The 25,401-nt window shown below is 43.4% G+C and overlaps 2 protein-coding genes across 2 annotated transcripts in view; both read right to left on the bottom strand.

The window, feature by feature from the left end:
• The window catches only part of cox4i1 (cytochrome c oxidase subunit 4I1), a 215,925-nt gene that overhangs the window by 16,054 nt on the left and 174,470 nt on the right, over nt 1-25,401 (bottom strand). The gene's annotated exons all lie outside the window — the stretch shown is intronic.
• The window catches only part of gse1b (Gse1 coiled-coil protein b), a 114,927-nt gene that overhangs the window by 8,486 nt on the left and 81,040 nt on the right, over nt 1-25,401 (bottom strand). The window contains exons 3-4 of the mRNA XM_072465701.1: nt 6,553-6,750; nt 701-909 (exon numbers count right to left, since the gene is read on the bottom strand). Of these exons, the coding sequence (XP_072321802.1) occupies nt 701-909; nt 6,553-6,750 (407 nt within the window). The remainder of the gene's footprint in view (nt 1-700; nt 910-6,552; nt 6,751-25,401) is intronic.

The raw sequence follows: 25,401 nt of genomic DNA, 5'->3' as shown, positions 1-25,401 counted from the left end.
GCCACAGAACTTTCACAGTTCACAGGAAGACTGACCTCTTCCACCTTTTACCATCTTTCTTTTCTCTGTCTCCTTGGAACCGTCAAAGTGTTCCTGAGAGTTCCTGCGTGTTGTCAGGGCTGCTCATAGCCATGCGCTTGGCCTCAACCATTAGCCCCGAGCTGAGATAAGAAGGCTTAAAGCTGGGCCATAATCCACAATCCAGTCCTTATCAAAGCAAGCAGCTCTCCCTCCCCTTTCTTCACCCTTCTATGTGACACAGTGGGTGTTGTGGTAGGGGTGTAGGCTTCTTGACTGCTTTGGGGGTTAGCTGGGGGTGAGGCTAAAGGCCAAATCCTTGGAGGGGCAGGGTCCAAGGGCAAAACAAGTGAGCAGGGGGACTTGATGGGCACAGATGTTACTTGCCGCTGAGTGAACCCTCATCGATGTCCCAATGGCAGCTGTTTAACATTGTTTAACATGTGGCGAGAGCACAGTGGAGGCAGACACTTGCACGTATGTCAAAGGCAGACTGTCATGTTATAGGCACAGGCCAGTAGCAGAATCCCATAATCCCCCAAGAGCTTTGCAAAGAGCATTCATGACAATCAATGAGCTTAGTTATTGAAATGTTTACTTGGCAGCCCATTGCATTCCACAGTGATAAACAGTAGATACTAATACAATAAATGTAAACTTATAATGAGCAAATCAAATGTACCTGACGACTTTCACTCCTCCAGAGGCCGTTGCTAGTTTTAGTTGGAGCAATGGTGACAACGGGTGGAGTGTTTGGCACGCTGTGACCGACAGAGGGGACCAGCACCGGGCCTGGACCAAGCGGACCCCTCTTGGGCGTACTGACTGGAGAACTGTGGTTGGTGGCTGGAGACGACACTGGAGAGGATTCACTGCTGATGGAGGAAGCAGCTAAAGAGAAAGAGAAATGACATGAAGAAATACATTAAAATAATTGGAAAAGTTAAAGCTAAATGGATCTGTAGCTTATTTCAGAACAAAAAGAGTTGTAGCGTGACAATGACAACACATAACAGCTGTACATGGCCTGACGGCACTTATCAAATGAGAGTGATCAGGATGAGATGCACAAAGCTATCAGAGGAACACTCCGATAAACCGAAAAGAAAAGGATGCTCATCCTTACTGAAGGGTCACAGAGCCCTCAGCACGGTGGTGCATTTACTGCCACTGTGGTTGTTCTCATCGCCATTTACTTCTTTATATTGCCAACACAGATGATTGATGCTACACTTGCATATTTACCAAACAAGGTATTTTTTTCTACCACACATTTAACATTTCTCAATTCCTTCCATGTATTATTTTCTTTTATGTAATGTTTTCATAATTTGTGAAGTGTATTTCCACATTTCTGTAAAAGAAAACAAAACAACCAAGACTAAATACATTATGCAGTAGCGCTAACTGACAATGAGATCTCTATCAAATCCATGTAAACAGATGCTGCTATTAACAATGGTATTTTCTGACCCATCATCTTCTATTTTCTGTAATGGATTAAATGGACACATAACCTACAAAACGGACTACTTTATGGTAGGTGGTGTCAAGATAATGATCTGACTAATCCCACTAAATGATGGATAAAGAAAATCAATATAAAGTGTTGGTCTGGATGGAAGTCTGAAAATCCATGAGTGCACATAGGCAGAGGCTGGGGACTCAGGAAGAACAACATGTATCATGGGCAAAAAATATGACAATGAAAGAGAGGAAGAAGCAGGTGAAAGTGCAGAAGAGGTGTGAGGTGGAAAGCAGAAAGGATAAAGGCTGCAGATGGGTGAGTGGGTGGTACAGTTGGGGTGGGGTATAGGCTATATCTTGTCCACACAATGGCAATTAGTGGCCTAATCCTCTCCCCCTCACCTCGGAGAGCCATTACTCTATCCTGCAAGACTAGGCCAATCAATAGTAGCCCACTCAGTCTGGGGAATGGAGCACCACTTAATACAGCTCCAGCGTCACAGCCTATTCACTCCCCACACACATGCACACACATGCACACACGGCCAGGGGCACAAATAAGACTGGAGACAAGAGAGAGGGGGGGTGATCACTGTGATTCTCCACTGCTAAGCAACGGACCTCTTCTGACTCCCCCTCCTTTCTCCTTCTTTTCCATGTATCAGCAGAGGTCTGGAGGAAAGGCAAGGTAGACTAAATAATTAAGAGAGCAGGTGAGGGAAAGACAGAAATAAAGGAGACAGACAGTCAGGTGCACTGGTGTGTGGATATCCCTACCACTTCACATTCACATATACACTAAATCACTTTCTATTATACTAAGTCTTGCAATTTCATGCATTCTGCTGCTGGTCAGATCTGTCAATGGCATTTTCCTAACTAAATGAAAACATATCTTTAGATTTCACATTTTTTACTAGGCCTATATCACAACCATGTTCTATATATGGTTATAAATGTACTTGATGCACACTTATTCTTTACTTTAATATGCTAATACCGGTAGTCATTTGGCATTTGTCTGGGAAGTCATCTCATCCTAAACATGGTCATGATCTCTGAATGTTTCTGAGGTGTGTGCCATAAGGGCCACCAAAAGGAACAAAAGAGAGCGCTGTGTCAGTCCAGAGCTGTTTTGTGATTAATGTACAGCTCCTCTCTTCCATCATCAGTCCTGCTCCCCGGGACTGCTGCCACACTCCACTGCTCAAGCTAAACCACATGTGCACATTGCACAAATTAACAAATGAACTTAAGTCTTTCAGGTGCCACCTTTGATCCCAGTGTGAAAAACATAATTGTTTACCACATAATTAATAACACTTTTTATGCAGCGAGTTCCCATGGATCCAATGCAGACGTTTTTTATTCTGTCATGTGACCTCTAATGAAGCCACTCTCACCAATATAACCCCCAAACAGCACTTTGGTTCCAGCTCCAGTTGTGCCAGGCAGAAGGGGCACAGGTCCTCACTGCCAACACATCCAACCCCATCAAACACACCCTGTCCTTCCACCCACGCCTCTCCATCCAGCATGCATTACAACAACATCAGCACTTAATTAAACAGTCCATTTCACACCTGGTGTGCATAGCAGGGCCTAGTCAACCCTGCATCCATATGCCACCCCAGCAGCATGCACTCGCACAAGCCTCAACATGTGCACACAATACACACATTGCACACACCTGCTACTACAGTCTTGGCCACGCACTGACAGCACTGCACAAAGCCTGTAATCTGCATCAATGTGTGGGGGTGGGGGGAGGAGCACTTTGTTGCTTTGCCAGAGTGGGAAAGGAAGACAATACAAGATGGCGGGTGAAAATAAGAGGAGCTCTCTACTTGACCTGACACTACACACTGAATGTCACACTGAAAAGGCCTGTGTGAGTCACCTGTGTTGTGAGAGGTGAGAGGTGGTCCTGATATAGAGGCTTGTTCGGGAGGGTTTCAGGGACAGTCACTGTCCGGAGGCTTTGCCTTAAACACTCACACACTGAGAATAGTGTGGCTCCAGGAAGGGTCCAGATGGAGGGGTCAGAGACACACTGCTCTGCTGTCCCGGCATGTAATTGGCTCCCAGAAACAAGGGGCGCCTCCGGCCACACACATACACACAAACCGCATTCATAAGATCTTTGCAATGCGGCAAACATCTTAGTGTCCAACACATCTAATGACTGTGAACATTCTCTTGTTCAGTCTGCTTCCTCATCAGCTGTGCACTTCTGTTCCTGCTCCCCAGGCTGTGAGGCTGAGTAACGGTGCGCCTGAGCTCAGTGGAAAAACAGTTGTGCAAGGAGACAAGTTTCTGCTTTTTAGAGTCACCGTGTTAACAGTATAATGTGAGAGAGCACAGTATATGAAGCTTTAATCATGTGGCAAGTGGTCATGAGATTAAAGTGTGGCCGTGCACAACTCTCATCCTCGTTAGATACTGTATCCGCTTCAGTCTGCACCATACAGCGCTATTCATTATACAAGCCAATATTCCTTTATTGTCCCACATGGGGAAATTTCATTGGTGCAACGCAGGTAGATACAGAGGTAGATACAGAAGAACAGATCACTTATAGGAAGTCTGAAAAACACTTTCAGTAGAAGATCTCTTATAAATAAATAAAAACTCCCATAGACAAATAAATAAATAAATAAATACATGTGTGTGTGTGTGTGTGTGTGTGTGCGTGTGCGTGTGTGTGCGTATGTGTGTGTATGCGTGTGTGTGTATGCGTGTGTGTGTGTATGCATGTGTGTGCGTGTGTATGCATGTGTGTGCGTGTGTATGCATGTGTGTGCGTGTGTATGCATGTGTGTGCGTGTGTGTGTGTGCGTGTGTGTGTGTGTGTGTGCGTATGTGTGTATGTGTGTGTGTGTATGCGTGTGTGTGTGTGTGTGTATGCATGTGTGTGCGTGTGTGTGTGTGTGTGTGTGTGTGTATGCGTGTAAACAACAGCCATGTTCAAGGTCTTAAATCAGCTGGTGCTCAACCCAGCTAATTCCTCTGTCTTAGGACACTAGTCATGGCATTTCCATATAGCATTACTCTCTAGGCAAAAACCAACCGGCTCTCTAAATCAAAGTCACTAATGAAAGGACAGCAGGCTGAAGCACGCTGAGGGTGCACAAAGCTTACCAAGTTGCAAAGACAACTGTTTGCGTGTGTGGGTGTGTTAGGATGTGTGTGAAAGCGTGTTGCCTATAAATACAGGCTGTGCAGACAAAGTGGTTGGTGCAGCTTTAGAGATGCATGCCTCTGACCACCCAGAGACAGAGAATCTCTAAACATGACTCTATGAAACTGGCGCATAAAGGAGCAGGACAGGGGCTCTCTGTCATGTCCAGTAAAGTCCAGGGATAACTAAGAAGGGAGGGATATGATTTAGGAGTCTGGGCAAGGGTGAGCCTCTGAAGAGAGGCAGGTATGTTGCTGCTCATGTTGCTGTCATAGTCATAGACGGCACGTTCACAAGGCTCCCTGTCATTGTCCTGGCATTTTTGATCAATGAATGTACAAAAACTACCAATTAGATTTGCTATTACTTTATAATATACAGAATTATGTTCACTTCCCTTCGAAGATTTCAGAAGGTATTTGGCATCAGTTAATGGCAAACTGGGGTAGGAGTTTTTAAGTAACAAATCTAGAAACACACTCTATTGGCCAAAGATCCAGACTGGTTCTCCCTGTAATTTCGAATACACCAGATCTCTCAGTCTGGTTGCCACGCATTTCCCCGTGACTCAGTCCAAACTCAGTCCAAGCCGTGCAATCAAGTTTGTTTATTTCAATAACATGCGGAAAACAGCGAAGCTCATTGGTCAACAAACAACATTACAACAAAAACTAGCTTCTCTCACCTCTTATTTATTGCTTCATTAATTGACTCTACAGGAGTCCGCAATGTTTCTTATTGCTTTCTTTTCTACATGTTTGCCATGTTTATTTTGATACAACAAACCATCTGTTTCTCTGATTGGCTAATCTCTCAATCAATTACGCCCATCTGAACTCAGTGAGAGAGATTGTGTTGTCACACCTCATACAATTTTTAGTTAGAATCAGTTTAAAGATACTAAATGCTTAAGTTAGAGTTTATTCAATAGCATTCCAGCAGTAGTACTTAGTGACCCAGCTGCTTATTGGGTAGTTTCACGGCTCGGGTGCTTACAGTTTTTGCAAATGCAAATGGAAGTTTAGATAACATCAAATAAATTTAAGGGAGTGTCAGAGCCGCGGCGCGCGGCCGAAACTGCTAGGCTATTTCGTGCCGCGGCTCCTGAAACTGCTGGGCTATTTGACCACGCCGGGTTAGGGTTAAGGTTAGGGTTAGCCATGAGGCTAGCCGCGGCTCCTGAAACTACTGGGCTATTTGACTGCGCCGCGGCTCTGTAGCCACGGCCTAAATTTAAAGAAAGGAAGCTGGTATTGGTTGATGTTGGTATCGGAACAGAAAAAGCCAACAACAACGTTTTTGACGTTCTAGAGGAAAAGCTTGTATCAAAAAAGAGGTTTGGGCTTTCGCGCCACTGTTTTATATGAATTATTACAGAATTGCCTGTTCTTTTCAACAAAAGACCAAATTTCTATTTCATGCCAGTAAACAAGGTGGTGATAATAACCTTTAGTAGCATTATGTACACATGTCGGTGTAATCCCTCATTCGTCCAGGCGTGTTCCATAGTAGAAAAAGCTTCAGTTGTAGTCATCTGGACTCAGTTTGAAAAATTTAGGTCGAGAGTTTCTCGACCTAAATTCTGTTATTGACAATGACTCTTGGATGAGAGTCGAAACGTCTACTTTTTCAAACTGAGTCCAGATGACTACAACTGAAGCTTTTTCTACTATTATGTACACATAACATAAATGCACTGACCATCTATGATGTGCAATAACTTTTTTCATCAGGAAAAATACAATTTTAACAGTCCACAGATCCATCTCTAGCCTGTGCTATACACAAAGCACAACACAAAAACCTAGAAAGCACATGAAAACCGCAAGATTTAAGAATGAAGATTTTGGTACTCCTGTTCTAGGAGAGGCAGATTTTTTTTTTACCTCGAGGTTCTTCTGCCTGTTTCGCCAGTTTACGGAGGGCTGCAGCAAACCCAGAGTGTGTTGACTGTGTGGCTGGACTTCCATTGGCTACGATGGAGCCATTGAGCGGCGACGGAGTGAGGGGACTGACCGTCGCCGTGGTTCGGGTCGCTGTGGAGATCATTCCTAATGATGGTGACTTTGGCTCATGGCTCATGCCTAGAAAAGAACAATGGTAAAAAAGAATAAGTATTTCAATACCTAAACATGTTGAAGTATATCAGCAGTGGACTGTAATGGGTAAATTGTCAATATCACAAAAAACAAAAGCTTGCAAGAGGTTTCTGAAAGACAAGCTTGGCACTGAATGTTTGTGACAGCTGGGGCGCATGGGGACTGGTGGTGTGAGAGGCTTTGGTGGTACGCCTCAGGGTCAAAGGTCGGAGGTTAGGAGGCCAGGGCATCCTTTCCTCCCTCAAGCTTCAGTCTGTATCCGTCTGCAAATGTTGCCACCCTGCATGCTCAAGTTTACAAGCCTGTTTCGTATGGCAGATGATTTATAATGTAGATAGTGAAAACAAATGTATTTATGAATAAAGCAAAACAGTCACAAGCCATTAAAAATATTGTCTAACAAATCTATTGGACACAAACACAAAGGTTCCCCCTTCTTTACCAGACAATAAATCCATAGAGTGTATAGAGGGTAAATTCAGATGGGCTTGCTATGTGTCCTAAGAGTTTGTTCTTCTTTGGTGAAAGGTGACACCACACTGACAGTCCCTCGGTCAGTGAAATCCCTAAATGTCAGAATGGTGTGTGTGATGGCCCTGCAGTGCATACGTAGCCAAAAGACACACAAATAAATATCCCAGGGGACAGTTATGCAGCAGACTGGAATAGTTTGTAATGTCATTTTTGATCACAGTCACAACTGGCAGGATAGGCAGAATTATCAACAAAGCTGACTAGCAAAATGAATGCTATCAAGATAAAGCAAAATTAGACCTTACTGGTGTGTATGAAACATACAAGTTTCATCTCGATTTATCTGGGAGGCTCTAAAAGGATAGTGTTGCCTTCTGTGTACAACAATACAAGGCAACTGTCATATTAAAACATATTTAACGCTTCTATAAAACTGATCAGAAGCGCTCTGAGTAAACCCAACAAAAAGTAAATAAAAGAACAACAGTAATTGAGATTCAAGACAATGAAAACAGTTTGTGAAACTTGTTCAGTAGATTTCCTACAGTGGCAATTAAATAAATAAAAACATGCTGGAAAGAGAGAGTAAAACTTTTCACAGACTAATTTCAGCAGAAAGACTACACTCTATCGGTCCAAACAGGGCTCACGGTGACAGAGAAAGGAGACAGACAAACATGTAAACTGACAGATCCACACAGAGGCACACACAGTGACCCCCTCACAGATACAAAGTGTGGTGGAAGTGTCTTACTGCACAAAGGACAGGAGCCGGCTCAGTGCCCCACCACAGCATGTCGTACTTGAACAGGCGCAGCTCAGACCGGCAGACGCGGCGGTCAGGACACGCACCATGGTCCCGCTCTCTGCCTGGCTCTCCTTCTATCTCCTGCTTGGCCGTCCGCCCTCTCTCTCCCCTCGCTGCCCGCCTGCCTTCCTCTCTCTCGCGCTCACAAAGACCGTTGGGAGCTTATCTAACAAAGCAACACACCACACACGCTGTCTATCTCTCCCCTCCTTGTTCTGCCTCTCACTCTCTAAGTGAGAAAACAGAAATTCTTAGGCTAACAGCTGCTGTGATGTCACATGACCTCACCCTAACTCCCCCCACTCTCAGTCCTCCTCCCCTCTCAACCTATAATTCCTCAGCCATTTGTAGATAACAGACAGTGGCATGCATGTCCTGCCAAGGCGAGCTAGGCTAGAGGGGGAGGGGAGGCAAGAAGAAGGAGGCAGCTCAGGCGGTCACCACATCTGACCCCATTGCTAGAGCGACATGTCTATGTGCTCATGTTTACATGGACAGAAAGGGGGAAGGTTAAGTATGCAAAATGCCCTTCCCTTGAGAAGATAGGAAAAGTAGCGAGAAAGAGGAAGGGCATGTCCTAGCCTGTGTCATGCCCAAGATTTGTAAGACTAAATGCTTTTCTTTACTGTAATATGAGGTCACTATAGCACTCATTTACCACAACTTGCAAGTATTAATCAAACCTGTCGGAATAATATATCCCAGTTTCACACAATTTTGATAACGACAAGTACGGTGTAATTATGTAGTGTTATCAGGGCGGAGGAGGCTAATGTGCAACAGCGTCTGGGGCAGAGCACTGTGGCTTTGACTTCCTCTTTGTCCATCCTGCTGTCAGAGATGGGGTGTGATGACTGCTTCCTTTAGTCATTTCCTCCTTTAGTCACTCGCCACTTTTCACAGAACAGAGACAACAAGACAACAAGAGAGATTAGCTTTGAGGGCTGAATCTATAAGGAGGTCAGGCATTTTGGCTCCGAGTCAAGTCTAAGTTCTGCTCTAAATGAGAAAGCAGATTCATTGCCCTGGCCTTGAAGTCACACGAGTATTACTTGTGTGCTACAGACAATAAACGAAAAGGCAATGGAATAGTTGTAACAGGTGATAAGCACAACTTGGTAGAATGCATCTCTCCTGTTAGGGTTAATATGAATTGTACACTGTCCCTGTCTCGTTAAATGAATAAACTAAACTAAATGGTAATAATGATATAATACTAGTATATTAGCGGCATCCCAGAGTGAGGATAATTTTCTTTTTCGTTTTGTAAAGATTTCTTTCCCCCCGAAGGCTTTATTAGACAGGAACTTTTAAGCATTATTCTGATTCTGATTCTGAAATGGGGATGAGAGAGAAGGGAGGACATTCAGTAGATTGTCTGAGTCGGGAGTCAAACTCACGACACAGGCTGTAAATATGTGCTGTGCTTTAACCACTCAACCACCGGGCAGTACATAAGTATCATTTTCAGAAATCTTAAGGGGAGAGCCTGCTTCCACTTTTACCACAAACACTGTAACATCTCCCCAGACTGAGATACCACACAAATCCAGCAGATGGCACTGTTTCCCTGTTAATCAGAGAAACCCCTCCAGTAATGAAGCAGCATATGTCACTGTCCTTTAATCCTGTGATACACAAAAGAGATTTGAGCTGATGCTGCTTCAAGATAAACCCATTAAACGACTTCACGCAGTAGCAAGGTTTAGAGTCTTCGTTAAAGGTCTTGGGAAATACGAGGTACTTGATTTGGCGGAGTAGATATCTGTGACAAGCCAAGGGTTAAAGGAATCTGTTACACACAGAGCTTCCTGGTGCATTTAACTCTTCACATGCTGTTGTACCCCGAGGGAAGTCAAAACAAAACAGAGAAAAAGGAATGTAGATTACAAGAAAACACAGGCACATTTATCCTACTCACTCACACAAAGCAGATTGACTGCTAAATGGCATACAGTAAACACATAGTCTGAACACCCCACTGGGAGTAAAGCCGATCACAAAGTCTACAGTCAAACAATCACACAGCTCCACCCTTGTGCTGAGTGAATGTAGTGTTGAACTACACACACACACACACACACACACACCAAATCCTCTTGGCTTCTGTGTGCCCTGGACAGTGGGAGATAATACAGTGGCTCTAGTGAGTGGTTAATCTTTAACCAGGGAGGGATTTGACAATCAGCTTGTTAAAACTAGCAGTGCCAAGCTGCTGGCCCATCTAACTGATACTGCTACCAACCTGGCTCACTTCTGAACATCAGTTCTGATGAGCTATGGTTTCCTGGCGGAGAAGTTGTACCACAGTATATTATTCCTTTTTCAAAACAAGACCCAGCCATGACATTGTCTGCCCACACTTTAGCAATAAAAATGTCACTGCAATAAACAGATTGGCTCAACATATGTGGTTATGCAGGCAACAGAGGCCATAATTCTGAAAGGCTCTATACGGCGTCCAATTCGCGTTGCAGTGTAACATGGTCCCTGTGGTTTGGTGTTTTGTTTCACTCCTACATAACTGTTACACCATTTAAGGCACTCATTTTGATCTTCATATACCAACCACAGTTTACACATTTTGTATGCACAAAACAGATTACAATCTTTGTTTGCCAAGACCAAAGAGGATAATATATAAAGAATTTCAAATATGATTGCATTGTAAGCAATAACCAGAAATAAGACACAAAATACACATTGATTGAAGATTTAAACAAATTTCATCACAGATGTGCTCCAGGAAAAAAAAACAGCTTCAGCTTTTTGTTTATACTGATATTTGAACATTTGAAGCCGATTCAAAATATAAAATATTTAGTTTTGATATTTTAATTGCTATGGTAAAAAGTGTTCACCTGTAATCTACACAATCTAAGAGTGAAAGGAATCCTATAGTAACAAAATCACCAATATATTAACAGAACTGCCCAAAACACAAAAACACAAGCCTTGGGAAATACAAAAACACTCCACTTTGCCTCCAAAGTCAGTAATATGGCAGTATGAATGTGAGCTGCTTTGTGTAAACACTTGGAAGTGTTACGAGTAACAAAACATTTGGAGGGTGACATATTATCCGTGATTTAATACATTTAAAAGAGAGAGGAAAAAATACACCTTAATTTATGCATCAAACTTATTTTAGTCTTGTATTGTATCATTCTTTTGTCCTTTCTGTGGTTCTGTGAGTGTCTGTAACAGCCACAGCCTCTGAGCAGGAGCAAAGTGAGCAGTCAACCTGTCTCCATCCTCAGCACTCTTCAGACGATGTGCCTGTGCATGTGCCTGTGCACACTTTATTATTCATTCCTCACACCTTTACATTCCCTTTCTCTCCTCCACTAACTGTGTATTCAATACCACAGGGTCCTAGCTCCCACCCTGCTCTTCACCAACCTGCCTGCCAGCAGCTTGCAACCAAAACAGAGATTTCCAAAGACCAGTCGGCATCTCTCTCCCTCGCCTCACCTTCCTCTCCTTTTTTCTTCATAGCACACAGAGAAAAAAGCACTGTGTCTTGAGGGTAGGCACGAGCTCAGGATGATTTCTTGTGCTCTTCTTCTCCTCATATCCGACTCACCCACCCCAGCAGCACCATTTCCTTGGCCTGTTAATTACACAGCAGTGAGGGGTGGCTGGCTGGGCTGTTGTGTGTGTGGCTGTTCTCAGAGACACCAGTGTGGGCGTATGACAGAACAGTCTGGTTACGCTTCACGACGCTGCTCTGAGTGTGAGCGCACACACATCACCACTCTAACACACATGAGAGCCAAATGTCTGCGTCTTTGTGGTCTTTGCCCCTGGACTCGAGCTGCTGCCTTTAGGTCCTGCCCTCCGTGGCCCCTGACAACAGACAGGTCTGGTGCACTCTTGGTGAGGCGGTTACAGCACGACTGCTTAGACAATAGTGTGAAACTACCCTCGATGGCACTCCTTTTAGAGTAAAACCATACAATATATATCCTACTATATATGAATGCATTGATTAATCAATGGGCTCTTACTTACTTACTTACTATTTTGTATATCATTGAGTATTCTAAATTTACTGAAAGGTAAAGATTGGCAAGTTGAAAATGCCATGGGCTAAAATTGCAGTTGTTTTGTGTGTATTTTGGCACGGCTTGCCCCATAACAAACCCACCAACAACTAGCAGACACACAGACATCACTAACTGTGCAAATTTCCTCCTTCTTGAGACCAACCGGCAGAAATGAAATCACTGTTTTGTTGGCTCCCCTACAATCAATCTTCACTCTATTCTCTTTTCCTCCCTGTGATGTACTCTGCTGGGCTGTGGTTGCCTAATTAGCCCTGCGAGTGCTCTGCATGGGTCCTCACTCCCAGGCGGCAACACACACACACACAGACACACACACACACACACACACAGACACACACACACACACACACACACACACACACACACACAGAGAGACACACATACGTACATACACACACACACACACACACACAGACACACACACACACACACAGACACACACACACAGACACACACACACACACACACACACACAGAGAGACACACATACGTACATACACACACACACACACACACACAGACACACACACACACACACAGACACACACACACAGACACACACACACACACACACACAGAGAGACACACATACGTACATACACACACACACACACACACACAGACACAGAGAGACACACACACACACACACAGACACACACACACACACACACACACAGAGACACACACGCACAGCACCCACTTGACTTTCCAGAGAGAGGTCCAGTTGTGGAGCGTTGGCCTGTTGTAGTGGTGTAATAGGGATCATAGTTGTGTGTTCCAGCTTGTACCAGTCTTCAAGTGTGATATTTGCCCTGACGACTGAATCACTCACCTCCAGGGCACATAACTGAACAGACGTAAAGACATCGTTTTGTCGTTGTTTTAAATAAATATGTGATTGTCCTCAGATTATAAAATAGAGGGGTGACAAACTTAAAACGTATGACTACTTTGTTCTGTTTACATCTTTTAAAACTAAAGCAAATGGTCTCAGACTGTCAACACTGCACTGTTCCATATTATTATAGCAATCATTTATTTGGACTTGTTCTCTAATGCTTGTGTTTAAACATGCTCAAAAAATGTGATTCATTGATGATTACCGGTACATCTTTCTGCTTTTTTCTTTGCTCAAAAACAATAACATGGCTGCTAATTTTGTTGAGAAAATATTCTGTGTTCGGGAGAAGCTCTAAATTAAAAGACAATAAAAGACTTAGAATAAAGGAGATCAGACTTTACGTTTAAGTGAAGTTAGTAAGCAGCAGATGCCTTACAACATTTGAGACAAGTCAAAACCATGTTCACGATGCTGAATTGTAACTTTCAGTGACACAAAGGCACTGGGATGAGGTTATTTCTTCATCTCTTCTTGGAATGTGTAATAGTCAGGCACAATCAGACCTGAGCTGCTGAATGACTCATTCTTTACCAATAGCAATCTGAGACACTGATACGTTTAACCCCACTTTTCTCATCTACACCACGTTCAACCTACTTTTGTTTGCCTTGCTGTTTTCTGAACTCCAGGAACTGTATCTGCTAGTGTTAGCTCTGAGGGGGAACACGTATGGGTGGTGTGAAACTTAAGATAAGAGATGTATGTAGTTATGCAAGCACGTACGAGCTGTTGCAGGCTTCTATTCAACAGAGAATAAATAGTAAATATATTTAGAGGGCTAAACCGGTACTAACGCAGGTCTAAAACAAAAGTAATACTCGACCAAACCATTGTGACCAGTGTAAACCACATTCTGAGAACAGCTTTCCAATAATAGTCGAGAACTTAACTCAAATGCATTTCAGATGATGTAAAGATCCAATCGTTCAAACACACTTGTGCTTCTTCTCCAGGCACAGGAGCCTGCTCTCCGACACTACTATTAAAACATGGACATGGACAATATGACAGTCAGCTGATCGAGCGGGCAGACAGCGGGAAATACTGAGATAATAATCTGAACAGACAAGGTCTATGTCGAACAAATGCCTTAAGCGCAACACAAGAGTTATATTGTGGAAAATGCACAAACACAAGACCCACACGATATTGGGTAATGTAAAACCACTCAGCGAGCACAGCAGCGGCAGTGGCTGTGGTTCAGGAGGGGCAATAGTCAAGTGCAGCCCGCATCTCTTCTGTGTATGATCTCTTATCGGCACCTCTCATGTTGCCTGTGTTGTGTTTGCCTGGCTGCTGTTTATCAGACCTGAGGGCACGACAGCGATAGCAGCAAACATTAACCGGAGATATCTGTGCAGCAGGGTTTAGTGCAGTAAATGCGGCGAGAATGACTTCTGTGACTGGCTTTATTCAGCGGTGGCCTCTTTGACAAAATGTTGTAACGATACCACTGTGGCCCGTGGCAGCCTGAATGAAGATGGATTAAGATGGCAAATCCAGGCAACGGACGTGTTATAGACATGCTCGCTTCATAGGCTTGTTTGGAAAAGTTAAAAACTAGTTAACAAAAGAAAGTGCAATTAAAACTTGTAACAAAACTTTTAATTTTAATTAGAGAAAGCATCAAAACTGGAAAAAAGACCTGAATAGTTTAAGAATTAGGGTTGCAAACTAGTCAGTGGTTCTTTTTTTCAATTAGTCGACAAGTCAAACCATTATTTCTTTTGTACATTGAGACAAATAATGGTTGAAATATGGTGAGGGACTGACAAACACATTTCTACACCTGTGTGCGCAAAACTGGGGGCGACAGGTCAAGAGTCTGTCCCAAGGAGACAAAAACAGTACGATGACTCTGACCACTCTCCTCTCTGAACTTATGTCTATGGACAGCAGCATATCCTCTCCAATATCCAATTTATTAACTTAATTTGTCCCTTTTGTGCAAACTTAAGTATTTTATCAGATTTTCAAAGTTATAAGCTAATTAAAATGACATGTAAACAGCTAAATCTGACACCAGTAATCTGATTTCTTTCTGATCACGGACCGTCTGATTACTCACATCAGATTTCTCCGTTTGCAAGTCATTTAATCTTAAGGGTTGAGAAATCAGATAACAATCAGATTTCAGTGCGTATCTGTTACTTACGTAAAACAATTAGCACACCAAAAAATACATGTGCAAATAGTGATCTGTGGCAATCAAGTAGGTGCAATACCCATGACGTCTAAGAAAGCGCCGCTCGCAAACACATTAAAGAGGAAGAAAACCCTTTATGTAACAGCAAATCTAATTGACACGATCAGCCTTTTAACAGGCTTACAGAGCAGGTTATTCTGGCTGTTATAGAGTACGCAAACATGTAGTAGAAGTCAGCGCATTGGTAAGGCAACACACACAGGAAGTTCTCAGGTTTGTGGACAACTCCTTTTACAACTTCTTCCACAGTCCATCTGTGTTTCCGGAGATCAGCTTGTCTCTCAGATAAAGCTTTTATGACTTGTTTGTTCAGCTGTCTTGTTAAAGTTACAGCTTAGTTCTTACATTCTGTAGGAGAGGTTGACGGTCACCTGAGCTCACAACTCCAAAGACAAGGCTGACTAAAAAAAGAAGTATACACAGGCCAGGAACTGCAGGTATGTGTGTGCGTTAGCTTTGAGAGGGAAGGGCGAGAAAGTGCAAAGTGGCAAGGCACAAAGGTGGCAGAAGAGAAACAGCAAGCTGGTGGATTTATGTCCGTCACCGGGCAGACCACACAGTAACCCTGCACCAACAAACAAAGAGAGCGGTGTACGAGCACATTTTACATACCACCTCAGGACATTGTTGTAATGCTAGTCAAATGTGAGCCTTGCCAGTCACCTGGGCTATTCTTTCAAATGGTGAGCTATGTAAACGATGTATGCAAAAAGGACTTCTTCAGTCTGTGCTATTCAAAGCTATCAATGTAGGCTGTTGATAAGGAAATGCAAAGTGGGTCACCTTTAACTCCAGGCTCCTTGTGTAAACAGTACATGAAGCTGCTCGGGACTCTCCTAATCACTCTCTAAACACAGCCAGGTGCTGTTGCCACAGACAAACTGTCACCAACACTCAGTTCATCCCAGCTGCTGCCTAGCCCCACACGCTCACAGCACTGCGGGCGTCCACGGCATGACAAACAGCAGCTTACCTGAAAAGATGCTATGAAAAAACAGGTAGAAGTCTGATTACTTTCAACTGATGGATCATAGAAATAATGCCTGTCACTTCCACCAATAATAATCGTATCTATAAGACTCTGTGTAAAAATCAAACATGATATTACATCAGAGGTGATCCTCGTTCTCGTCAACAAGCTCACTATTTGAATTACATTAGATTTGTTTTTACACTCATACCATTAAACATCAATACAAAGATGTTTATACGTACAATTTCAGGCAACTTTCCAGGTCAAATAAAGGCCAAACAATGTTGATGTAAGAACAATTAAATAAAAAGACCCTTAGATAAATGCCACCATTTACTGTTGAGAAAAGACAAAACTTCTAAGAACAAAGAAATGAATTGAATGGTATTTGAGATGTAATGATAAAAACACAAAGTAGTGTTTAATATGGGCTAATGTCAAATAAATAACAAAGTAGATATTTAAGTAGAAAGAGACATTGTCAGTGACATGAACGATGTCTCAACATAGACCCTCAGATACCTCAGAAAAATACTATAAATCTGCACATAATGCAAAAGGCACATAACACTGTAAGTGCATTGTATATTGCACCACAAGACTGCAATAAACAACATAAGACGTCTGCAGACACGAGCTCCTTGTGACCCTTGTGACAGCAGATGAACTCTAACCGCAGCATGAGGAGGGCTCAGGCCTGTTGCTCCACTGTGTGGAGTCTGTGAGGAGCTGCTCATGGAGCACTTTACTCAGGAGTGAAGGAGCGAAGCATGGAGCCAAGAGGAAGTGACTCCACACCGTCCACCTGCCACACACACACACACATGACACACACACATGACACACACACACACACTCATGACATACACACACACATGACATACACACACACACACATACACACATACACACGCACACACACACATGACATACACACATGACACACACACACACACTCATGACATACACACACACATGACATACACACACACACACATACACACATACACACGCACACACACACATGACATACACACATGACACACACACACACACACACACAGACACACACACACACACACACACACACACACACACACATGACATACACACATGACACACACACACATGACATACACACATGACACACACACACAGACACACACAGACACACACACACACAGACACACACACACACATGACATACACACACACACACATACACACATACACACATACACACGCACACACACACATGACACACATGACACACACACACACACAGACACACACACACACACACACACACATGACATACACACATGACACACACACACATGACACACACACACAGACACACACAGACACACACACACAGACACACACACACACAGACACACACAGACACACACACACACAGACACACACACACAGACACACACAGACACACACACACAGACACAGACACAGACACAGACACAGACACACACACAGACACACACAGACACACACACACACAGACACACACACACAGACACACACAGACACACACACACACACACAGACACACACACACACAGACACACACACACAGACACACACACACACAGACACAGACACAGACACAGACACACACACACACACACACACACACACACACACATATACACACATATACACAGGGTCAAAACCTTCACCCGACGCACCAACTGGTCATCAGGGGTCAGTCTGCAGAAAGCCGACACTACTTTGACCATAAGCCCCACTATAAGTTACGGGGAAACCCTCGAAACCCTCGTGGATTTGCATAACAACCATCACCGGGCTCGTGCTTAAGTGTTACTGGGTTTGACTTTATTCCTCCCTCTAACATCACACTCTACAAATAAAAGGCTCCACGTGGATCTCCAGAGCAGGTATATATCTATATATATATCTATATCTATATTTGCTCTTACACTGTTCATGGAGTGTTCAGTGTGCGCCGCACACACAAGCCGCGCGTGCGGAGCGTACAACAGGGCTCACCCATGGTTCACCCAGGGTTCACCCATGGGCTCACCCATGGCACCCAGGGTTCACCCATGGGCTCACCCATGGCACCCAGGGTTCACCCATGGGCTCACCCATGGCACCCAGGGCTCACCCAGGGCTCACCCCGACCTCTGAGAAAGCAGCAGCGTTTCCTTGATATAAATGACTTCCTCAACAAGCCCTCTCCGTATGTTTCGCCCTCGCGACAGAAACACGCTTCAGACGCAGATCACACACCAGCCACTCACCGCAAATAAGTCCGGGCTATTCCAGTGTGTAATGAGTAATCTCCTTTGCGTTAGATGTGAAAGCGCAAATCCATCTCCTCGTCGAACTCCGCACTTTTGTTGTCACGCAAGAAGCTCCAATGGCTCGCGTGGCCGTGGGGACGGAGCTCAGCGCAGCAGAGCCGGGGAGAGGTGGAGAGAAGCAGCCGGCGGAGAGAGCCGAGAGGTGGGGCTTCCTCCTGCACGGGGCCGGGCAGAGAGAGAGACCCCCTCCCACCCAGACACGCCCCCAGTCAACAAGGTTGACCCCTCATTGTCCCCCAATAGTGGGATGGATTGCACTGCACACGCGGGTGGACAGTCTGCTTTCTGTCCACATGGGACTGCGCTTATACACGTTCAATAATGAGTTCATTACCGGACATACCTGGCACATACATTCACGCACACGTCACTTAAAACACTGCACAATTTAGCATCAAGAACAAGGGTTCAATAAAAGGTCTTTCAATTTAAAAAGCTGTTGTGCTGACCGATTAAAATAATCACATTGCCTGTCCCTTTAACTGACGAGGACATACGTGGGTAATTTGTTTGCTATTTTGGGTGACATTTGACCACATGCAAACGTATAGAGTACTACCAGTGAATTGAACAGGCTTCTGTAGAAACGAGGCAATTCCATCAAACCTCCAGAAGAGGACAGCCATAATCACAAAGTAGACTGGTCTGACAGCCTCTTTCCCTGCATGGATTATCAATGGTTTAACTGTGGGTTAGATCCCGGCCACTGCACACTGTAAAACCAAAGGGCTCATGTGTGCACTAAAGACAGGGTGTTCTCCCAAAGCCAAACGATTGAAATCAGGATTATGCAGGTGACTGATGAGGAGGAAGTGGGATTGAGGCCCAGTCTAAATTGTAGGTATGTCATTACTGCACGCCATGGTCCTAATTCACACATTAGCAGTATACAACTATTTTCCCTCCACACTTTGTCTGCTTATCCAAGACCAAGGGCAGTGCCATGGTGTTTGTAGTGAACCGTGTGCGTCTTGTCTTTCATCCAAGTGATAGTGTATCTGTCACCTCTACTTGACCTGCGACAGAAAGTGAGAGGGAGCAGGTAGACATGGGATACGGCCTAAGCATGCAGCACCGAGATACAGCCTTTGATCTGCCTGCTGCCTGTACATGCCACCCTCAGGACACACACACACACACAGACACACACACACACACACACACACACACACTAAAACACACCTATTATTTTACACCGGAGTCTTCTGGGCTTTACCTTTTTAGATCGTGTTTGCATTTTTACTCAGCAGTTTAAGAGCTTATAATAATGGCCAATTACCTGAATAGAAATTGTCGTTATTGACGTTCAACACGTACAATATATGAACTATAATGCTTCATTCTTAAGCGTATGACTGCAGTTGAGATCGCACCATTTTACCATGCTTTCTGTCCATAGTGGGTGAAACTGGACAGAAGAAAAATTACATTTCAAATTGTGTTTCAGACAGCAAAGCTCAAGGTGAGTAATCTAATATGTTCACAAATGTTTGCAGCAATAATCTGATACAAGTTCAGCTATCAGTGTCATTAACGCATGGCCTTAGAGAGGTTGAATTAATTATATCAATGAAAAATAAAGTCGACTTAAACAGTTCTTGTTTGTTGTTACTCATGCGAAGCTTAGTCTTAATACATTTATTACTAAGGATGATTATGCTGCAGACCCCATTCCTCCCCGTCTCTCTGAGCAGCAGACCTGGCCTTAGGCATCGTTAGCTTAATTTAATAAAAGGGCTTAAGCTTTTGAGAGGCTTTTGAAGAATCTCGGCGCTGTTACATTCATTACAATCTATCAGCCACTGAAGACACAGTGGTGTTGCAGGGCTGAGGAGGAGAGCAGCCTTTCTCATCTGAATTGATTGGATTATTACATGTCAGTCTCATTATTAGACATCTTGGCCGTATGGTGCTGAATGGAGTGAATGGTTCTCTAAATACAAACAAATCCTCAACTACTATAGAGCTCAGGATTGTGGTCTCGCACGTCATCAAAACTTACAGTTGGCATAATGTGGAACCAATGAAGAGTTTAAGAGTATTTCTGATGCGATAATGTGATAAATGTGTTTAGATCTTAAGCAGTGATCCAGCAGTTTATCTGGATGGTACACAGCTCTTTTGTTTACTTTTTATATTGCTTTTTTATATTTTTTTGGCACAGCTGCCAAAAGAATAGAGCTGTATAAAATACTGCTCATTAGCAGATACTGAAATACTGAAGTTTATGCAGATATTGACATTTTACGATTTAAGTAACTTACTACTACAGGTTAATTACAACTGTTGACCTTGTTGCTGCCCCCAACTTGTTTGAAACCCTCTGATAGCGGCTCATAGGCAAAGCAGTTGACGTGTCTCACAACAAAAAGCTAATAGGCTCAATTCCTGGAGACGGTGGAATCTTTCTGTGTGAAGTTTGCTAAGTAGAATAGTCTGTGGTTTGCCCCTGCCACTAATAAATCTATCCTGGCAGTGTTGCGTTTTCTTAATGCTTTCTTTAATATTCAAACAACACTATTCCACCTTTCTGCTCTGCCGTATTTGCATGGATGTGTGAGCAAAGACACATAACCTCACTGGAAAACAGACAGGACAAATCATCCTAAGGAAAGACACAGGAAATACATAAACATAAATGTTGATTACAGATGGGCATAGATTTGGACTTGTTGCTTTCTACTAATATGTCTGTGTGTGTTAGCGACGAGGCACGTTAGCGGGGAGTATTAACAGACATGGTGGTAATAGGCCGAGGGAGCCAGGATGTGTCTGAGCCACTGACCTGTCCATTAGCTTTCCCCACTCTGCTCAGCCCTTACATCGATCACACAGCCACATGTCATTGATCTGGAAAACCAGGCACGAGCACACTACTTAGAATGTGTCTCTCACGCCTTGTACTTTCACATTTGTGGTGAAAAAGACAGACAGGTACACTGTGTGTGGCCTTTTACACCTGAAACATACACACTTAATTACTCATTTGAGAGCCCAGATATGTAAAGACCCTCTGCTATATCATTGCTCTCATTATTCAGATGCATTCCACCTATCAACCTCACTGCTGTGACATAATTAACAATGTACACTGTTCTATTAGCCATGTTGGCAGTGGCTTATTCTAAGCTGTTAGTGTCAATGATCAGGCCTCACAGCCCAGACAATTGTGCACTTATTCTCTGGCTCGCATTCGGCCTGTATTTAAACTCGATACAGTTGGCAGAGCAAAGCGTGTTCATTCTTAAACGGCCAGGAATGGAAAGAATATTATCTCTATCATATCTATTATTTCTGTCTATTATATATATTCTACAACATATCAGACTACTCCTTACTTACAATGCCTGTTTGTCCATTACACAATAAAGTCCTAATGATCAAATTAAATGTGTTGGATATCGCTCTTGTAGTGTTGTTGTTGTTGTTGTTCCTGACAATCCACAGACACATCAAAGGAGAATACGTTAAACACACCCCCTTCACTCATAAAAAATCCTTCAAACAGATGGTTCTCAGACAATGGCCAACAAAGTAATTAGTTTCCAAATTATGATTTAGACCTTTAAAACATAACCCCCATACAACAATATTTAAATGAAGTATTTAAGAAGGAATGAGTATTTAAATGAAAGTGATTAAGAAGTTCTGCAAATCTAAACCATGTAATTACAAACATAGTGCAATTAATAAAGTAGAAGTAATGTCCAAAATTGAGGATTATTGCTAAATTGTTTGTGTAGGTTTTTTTCCCTCACATGCTACAGTGGTCAATATGTATGAAAAACAGAAAGGAGAGAGAGCAGCAGGGTGAGTTAATAGGGTAATTGCATTGATTTCCATTTAGCCGCAGTCTCTGATGTTATTTACAGCATTTACCCCGACAAACAAAGGCTTCTCTCTTTTCCTGATTTTAAACAGCTATGACACGCTGACAACCCCTTTCCCCCCTTTCCCCTACACTCTCTACCTCTTACCCTTTTCACAATTGCCAAAGCAGCCAAATTTATTATCAGGCCATTAATAACGGTCATACTAACGCACCTCTGAGCCCCTCCCTGTTGTTTTAGTCTACTGTGGCCGCCCCTCCCTCCGCTGTGCTGTGGAGCCTGCTGGCACTGGCACTGAGCAGCTTTGAAGAGGCCTTGTTAAAGCAGCCAGCCTGAGATGTGCCTGCATCGGTCGAGTGAGAGCAAGGGGTGGGAAGCCTTTGTTCAGGGGGACGAAATGGCAGGGCCTTACAAGCATTCAAGTTAAATTATGCTTAGCAGTGCAGGAGGAGTGTGAACACACACTCAAACGGCCAGGGCAATGTGTTTACGGCTTGTGTTTGGCGCAGCTGCATAATGTCTATTGTCATAGGATTGTGCTGCCTGTGGTGTTGGCTCATACTGAATAATACAAAGCCATAGTGATAAAAGAAAGTCAACAGGTTCACAAGCTAACCTGCCGTGGATGTTTTCAAATTAGTCTTAAGTTGTTCTGTATACTTCATGCAGTCTTATATTTGTACTATATTAAAGTCATGGCCACATCCGGGACACAGACAGACTGCATTAAACTCATCATCATTCTTGCACACACCAAGGATTCTGTGAGACCCCAACCAAACTAAAGAGCAACAGGAGACATGGGAGTTTATTTTGTTTATGTGGGCTTTTTACAACTTTTTTAATCTGCAACAGGACTCAAGTTCTCCAAGCATGACCAGAACAATATCTGTAGTGTTTGGTACATCTAAGAAGGACATATGTCCTCAGTGAGAGCAGAAGAGCATCCTCACATGACTCATCTCATTCACAGCCAAAGGCAGTGTGGGCGGATAGCGGTGTGCTATTAACACAACAGAGACACTAGAGTGTAAGTCTATGTGTTATACTTACACATATACATGTAACATATGCCACTTGACTCCACACAAAGCACCATCGTGTACCACCACTGCTGTGAGCACCATGGTTTCAATAAAAGGTGAAGGATCTTGTTAGATCTTTCTAGAATCTAAATATTTAAAAAAAACATAAACTGTGTAAAGTTTTGGGTAGATTCTGTCACTCTTTAAAAAGAATAATAGGAAGAGTGGGAAGTGTCTAAACCACAGAGCAGTGGGGACTGAATGACATCAAAATAGCATTATTGTCACAGGGGTCGGATCACAAATTACATTTTTATCACCATAATAAGTAAACCTTGTACCTTCATATTACCTTTGTGTAAGTATGTCCTTCTGGGTATTAGGCAAACAAGAATAACCTCCAGTACAACTTGCTTCGAGATAATTTTCATTACATCCCTTATCTCCTCAGAACAGTGCAATGTTTCGACAGTAACATACACAACCTGTGTTCCTTTCAGGACATTGGAGACACATGTCGGTAATCAAATTTACAATACAATTATCAAACTGTTCTGTAAAATTCTGTAGATGAAAGAAAGAACTAACTATAGAAAAAATGTTATATATCTTTTTTTTCAAGTTTTTAAATGTAATTGTACACAACACATAATAACGGGGGACATGAACTGAGACCAAAGAAAAATAATAATACAATAATACAAATGATGAGAATAGTGGCACAATGTGATAAAACATAAAGAGTGGTATATTCTAAATAAGCTCCAGCCCGTGACGATCCTTGAAACACAAAAAGAAGATATCACAAAGCAGACTCTCTCATCTCAGCTCCTAACAGGCACCAGCAGAAAGAGGGAGGGAGGGAGAATGAAGGGATTTGGGCTTCATCTGCAGAAGAACATGCCGTCTCCTCCTTCCTGTTAGCACATAGTCCCTAGCTTCTCTTTACCTCTAATTGCCAATTCAGCCTGCTTTTCAGCCCCGTCAGCCTATTCCTGAATGACCCACTGTGGACCGTGGACAAGTGGATTCGTGAGGACCGGGGCGTGGTGTCAATAACAATCTTTACATATACAAGCAGCATAAGCTATGGCTATGAACATTAGAAACAGATTCTTGGAGCCAGGCGCACACTTCACACTTCTCTCGCACACTCTACCAGCCTGCAGATGGTAAGTGTTTGAAGCCAGCCAGGGGAAGGCGATGCATGTCAGTGTGTGTGCGTGTGTGTGCCTCCGAAACGTAGGACTGCATGAAGCCTGTGAGAGCATGAGGTCTCACCTGGGGCACAAGAAATGAACACGAGCAATTTTGACTCCGTTGATTTTGATTTTTGGTGGTAACAAGACCATCTGTTAACTAGCCTGGTCCACGGCGGGAAGGGAAACGAGATGCAGGCTCTCACTGAAATCACTCCTCTCGGCTGCACAGTGAGAGGCACAGATAACACCTCAAGGCCATGGTGTTGCTGCCAGCCTTTAAACCGTTCTGTATCCGTCTGCCTCGCTCTCTGTGGCGCTCATGATGAAAGCGGAGAGGCAGATCAGAGGAAAAACACCCAAGCCCGAAGACTCATGTCCACAGCCAAGGCTAAATCCGGGGCACAAAGTCACTGGCCTTCGATATCCACCTACAGCACAGTCGAGCAAAAAGGAGTGGGAGCATCGGGGAAAGAATCTGTACTTGTTGAACTATTGAAGACAGCAAATAGTATTGAGTTGAAAAGCTTTTGTTTCACAGTGAAGATCGATACAGTCTGTGTGCAAAGGTACAGATGGACTCCAGTGGGCTGTTACAAACCCTTTCTGACAGCGACTTAACCAGGGCAATGGCCTTTGGCTCCTGCATCTGCTTCCCTATTAACAGCCAGAAACACAAATAAATAAAAAAGTATGTTGCGTTAGGTCAAAATGGTTACTAAAAAACTTAGAACAAATAATACAAGCAGGGATCTTCAAGCAGCTCTTGCCATCACATTAAATGCAAATTAAATGCATGCCACT

The sequence above is a fragment of the Eucyclogobius newberryi genome, unplaced genomic scaffold (assembly GCF_026437365.1).
Source record: "Eucyclogobius newberryi isolate DKJ021-1_F unplaced genomic scaffold, fEucNew1.0.hap1 SCAF_5, whole genome shotgun sequence".
Taxonomy (NCBI): Eukaryota; Metazoa; Chordata; class Actinopteri; order Gobiiformes; family Gobiidae; genus Eucyclogobius; species Eucyclogobius newberryi.
This window is presented reverse-complemented; position numbering and strand designations above follow the sequence as displayed.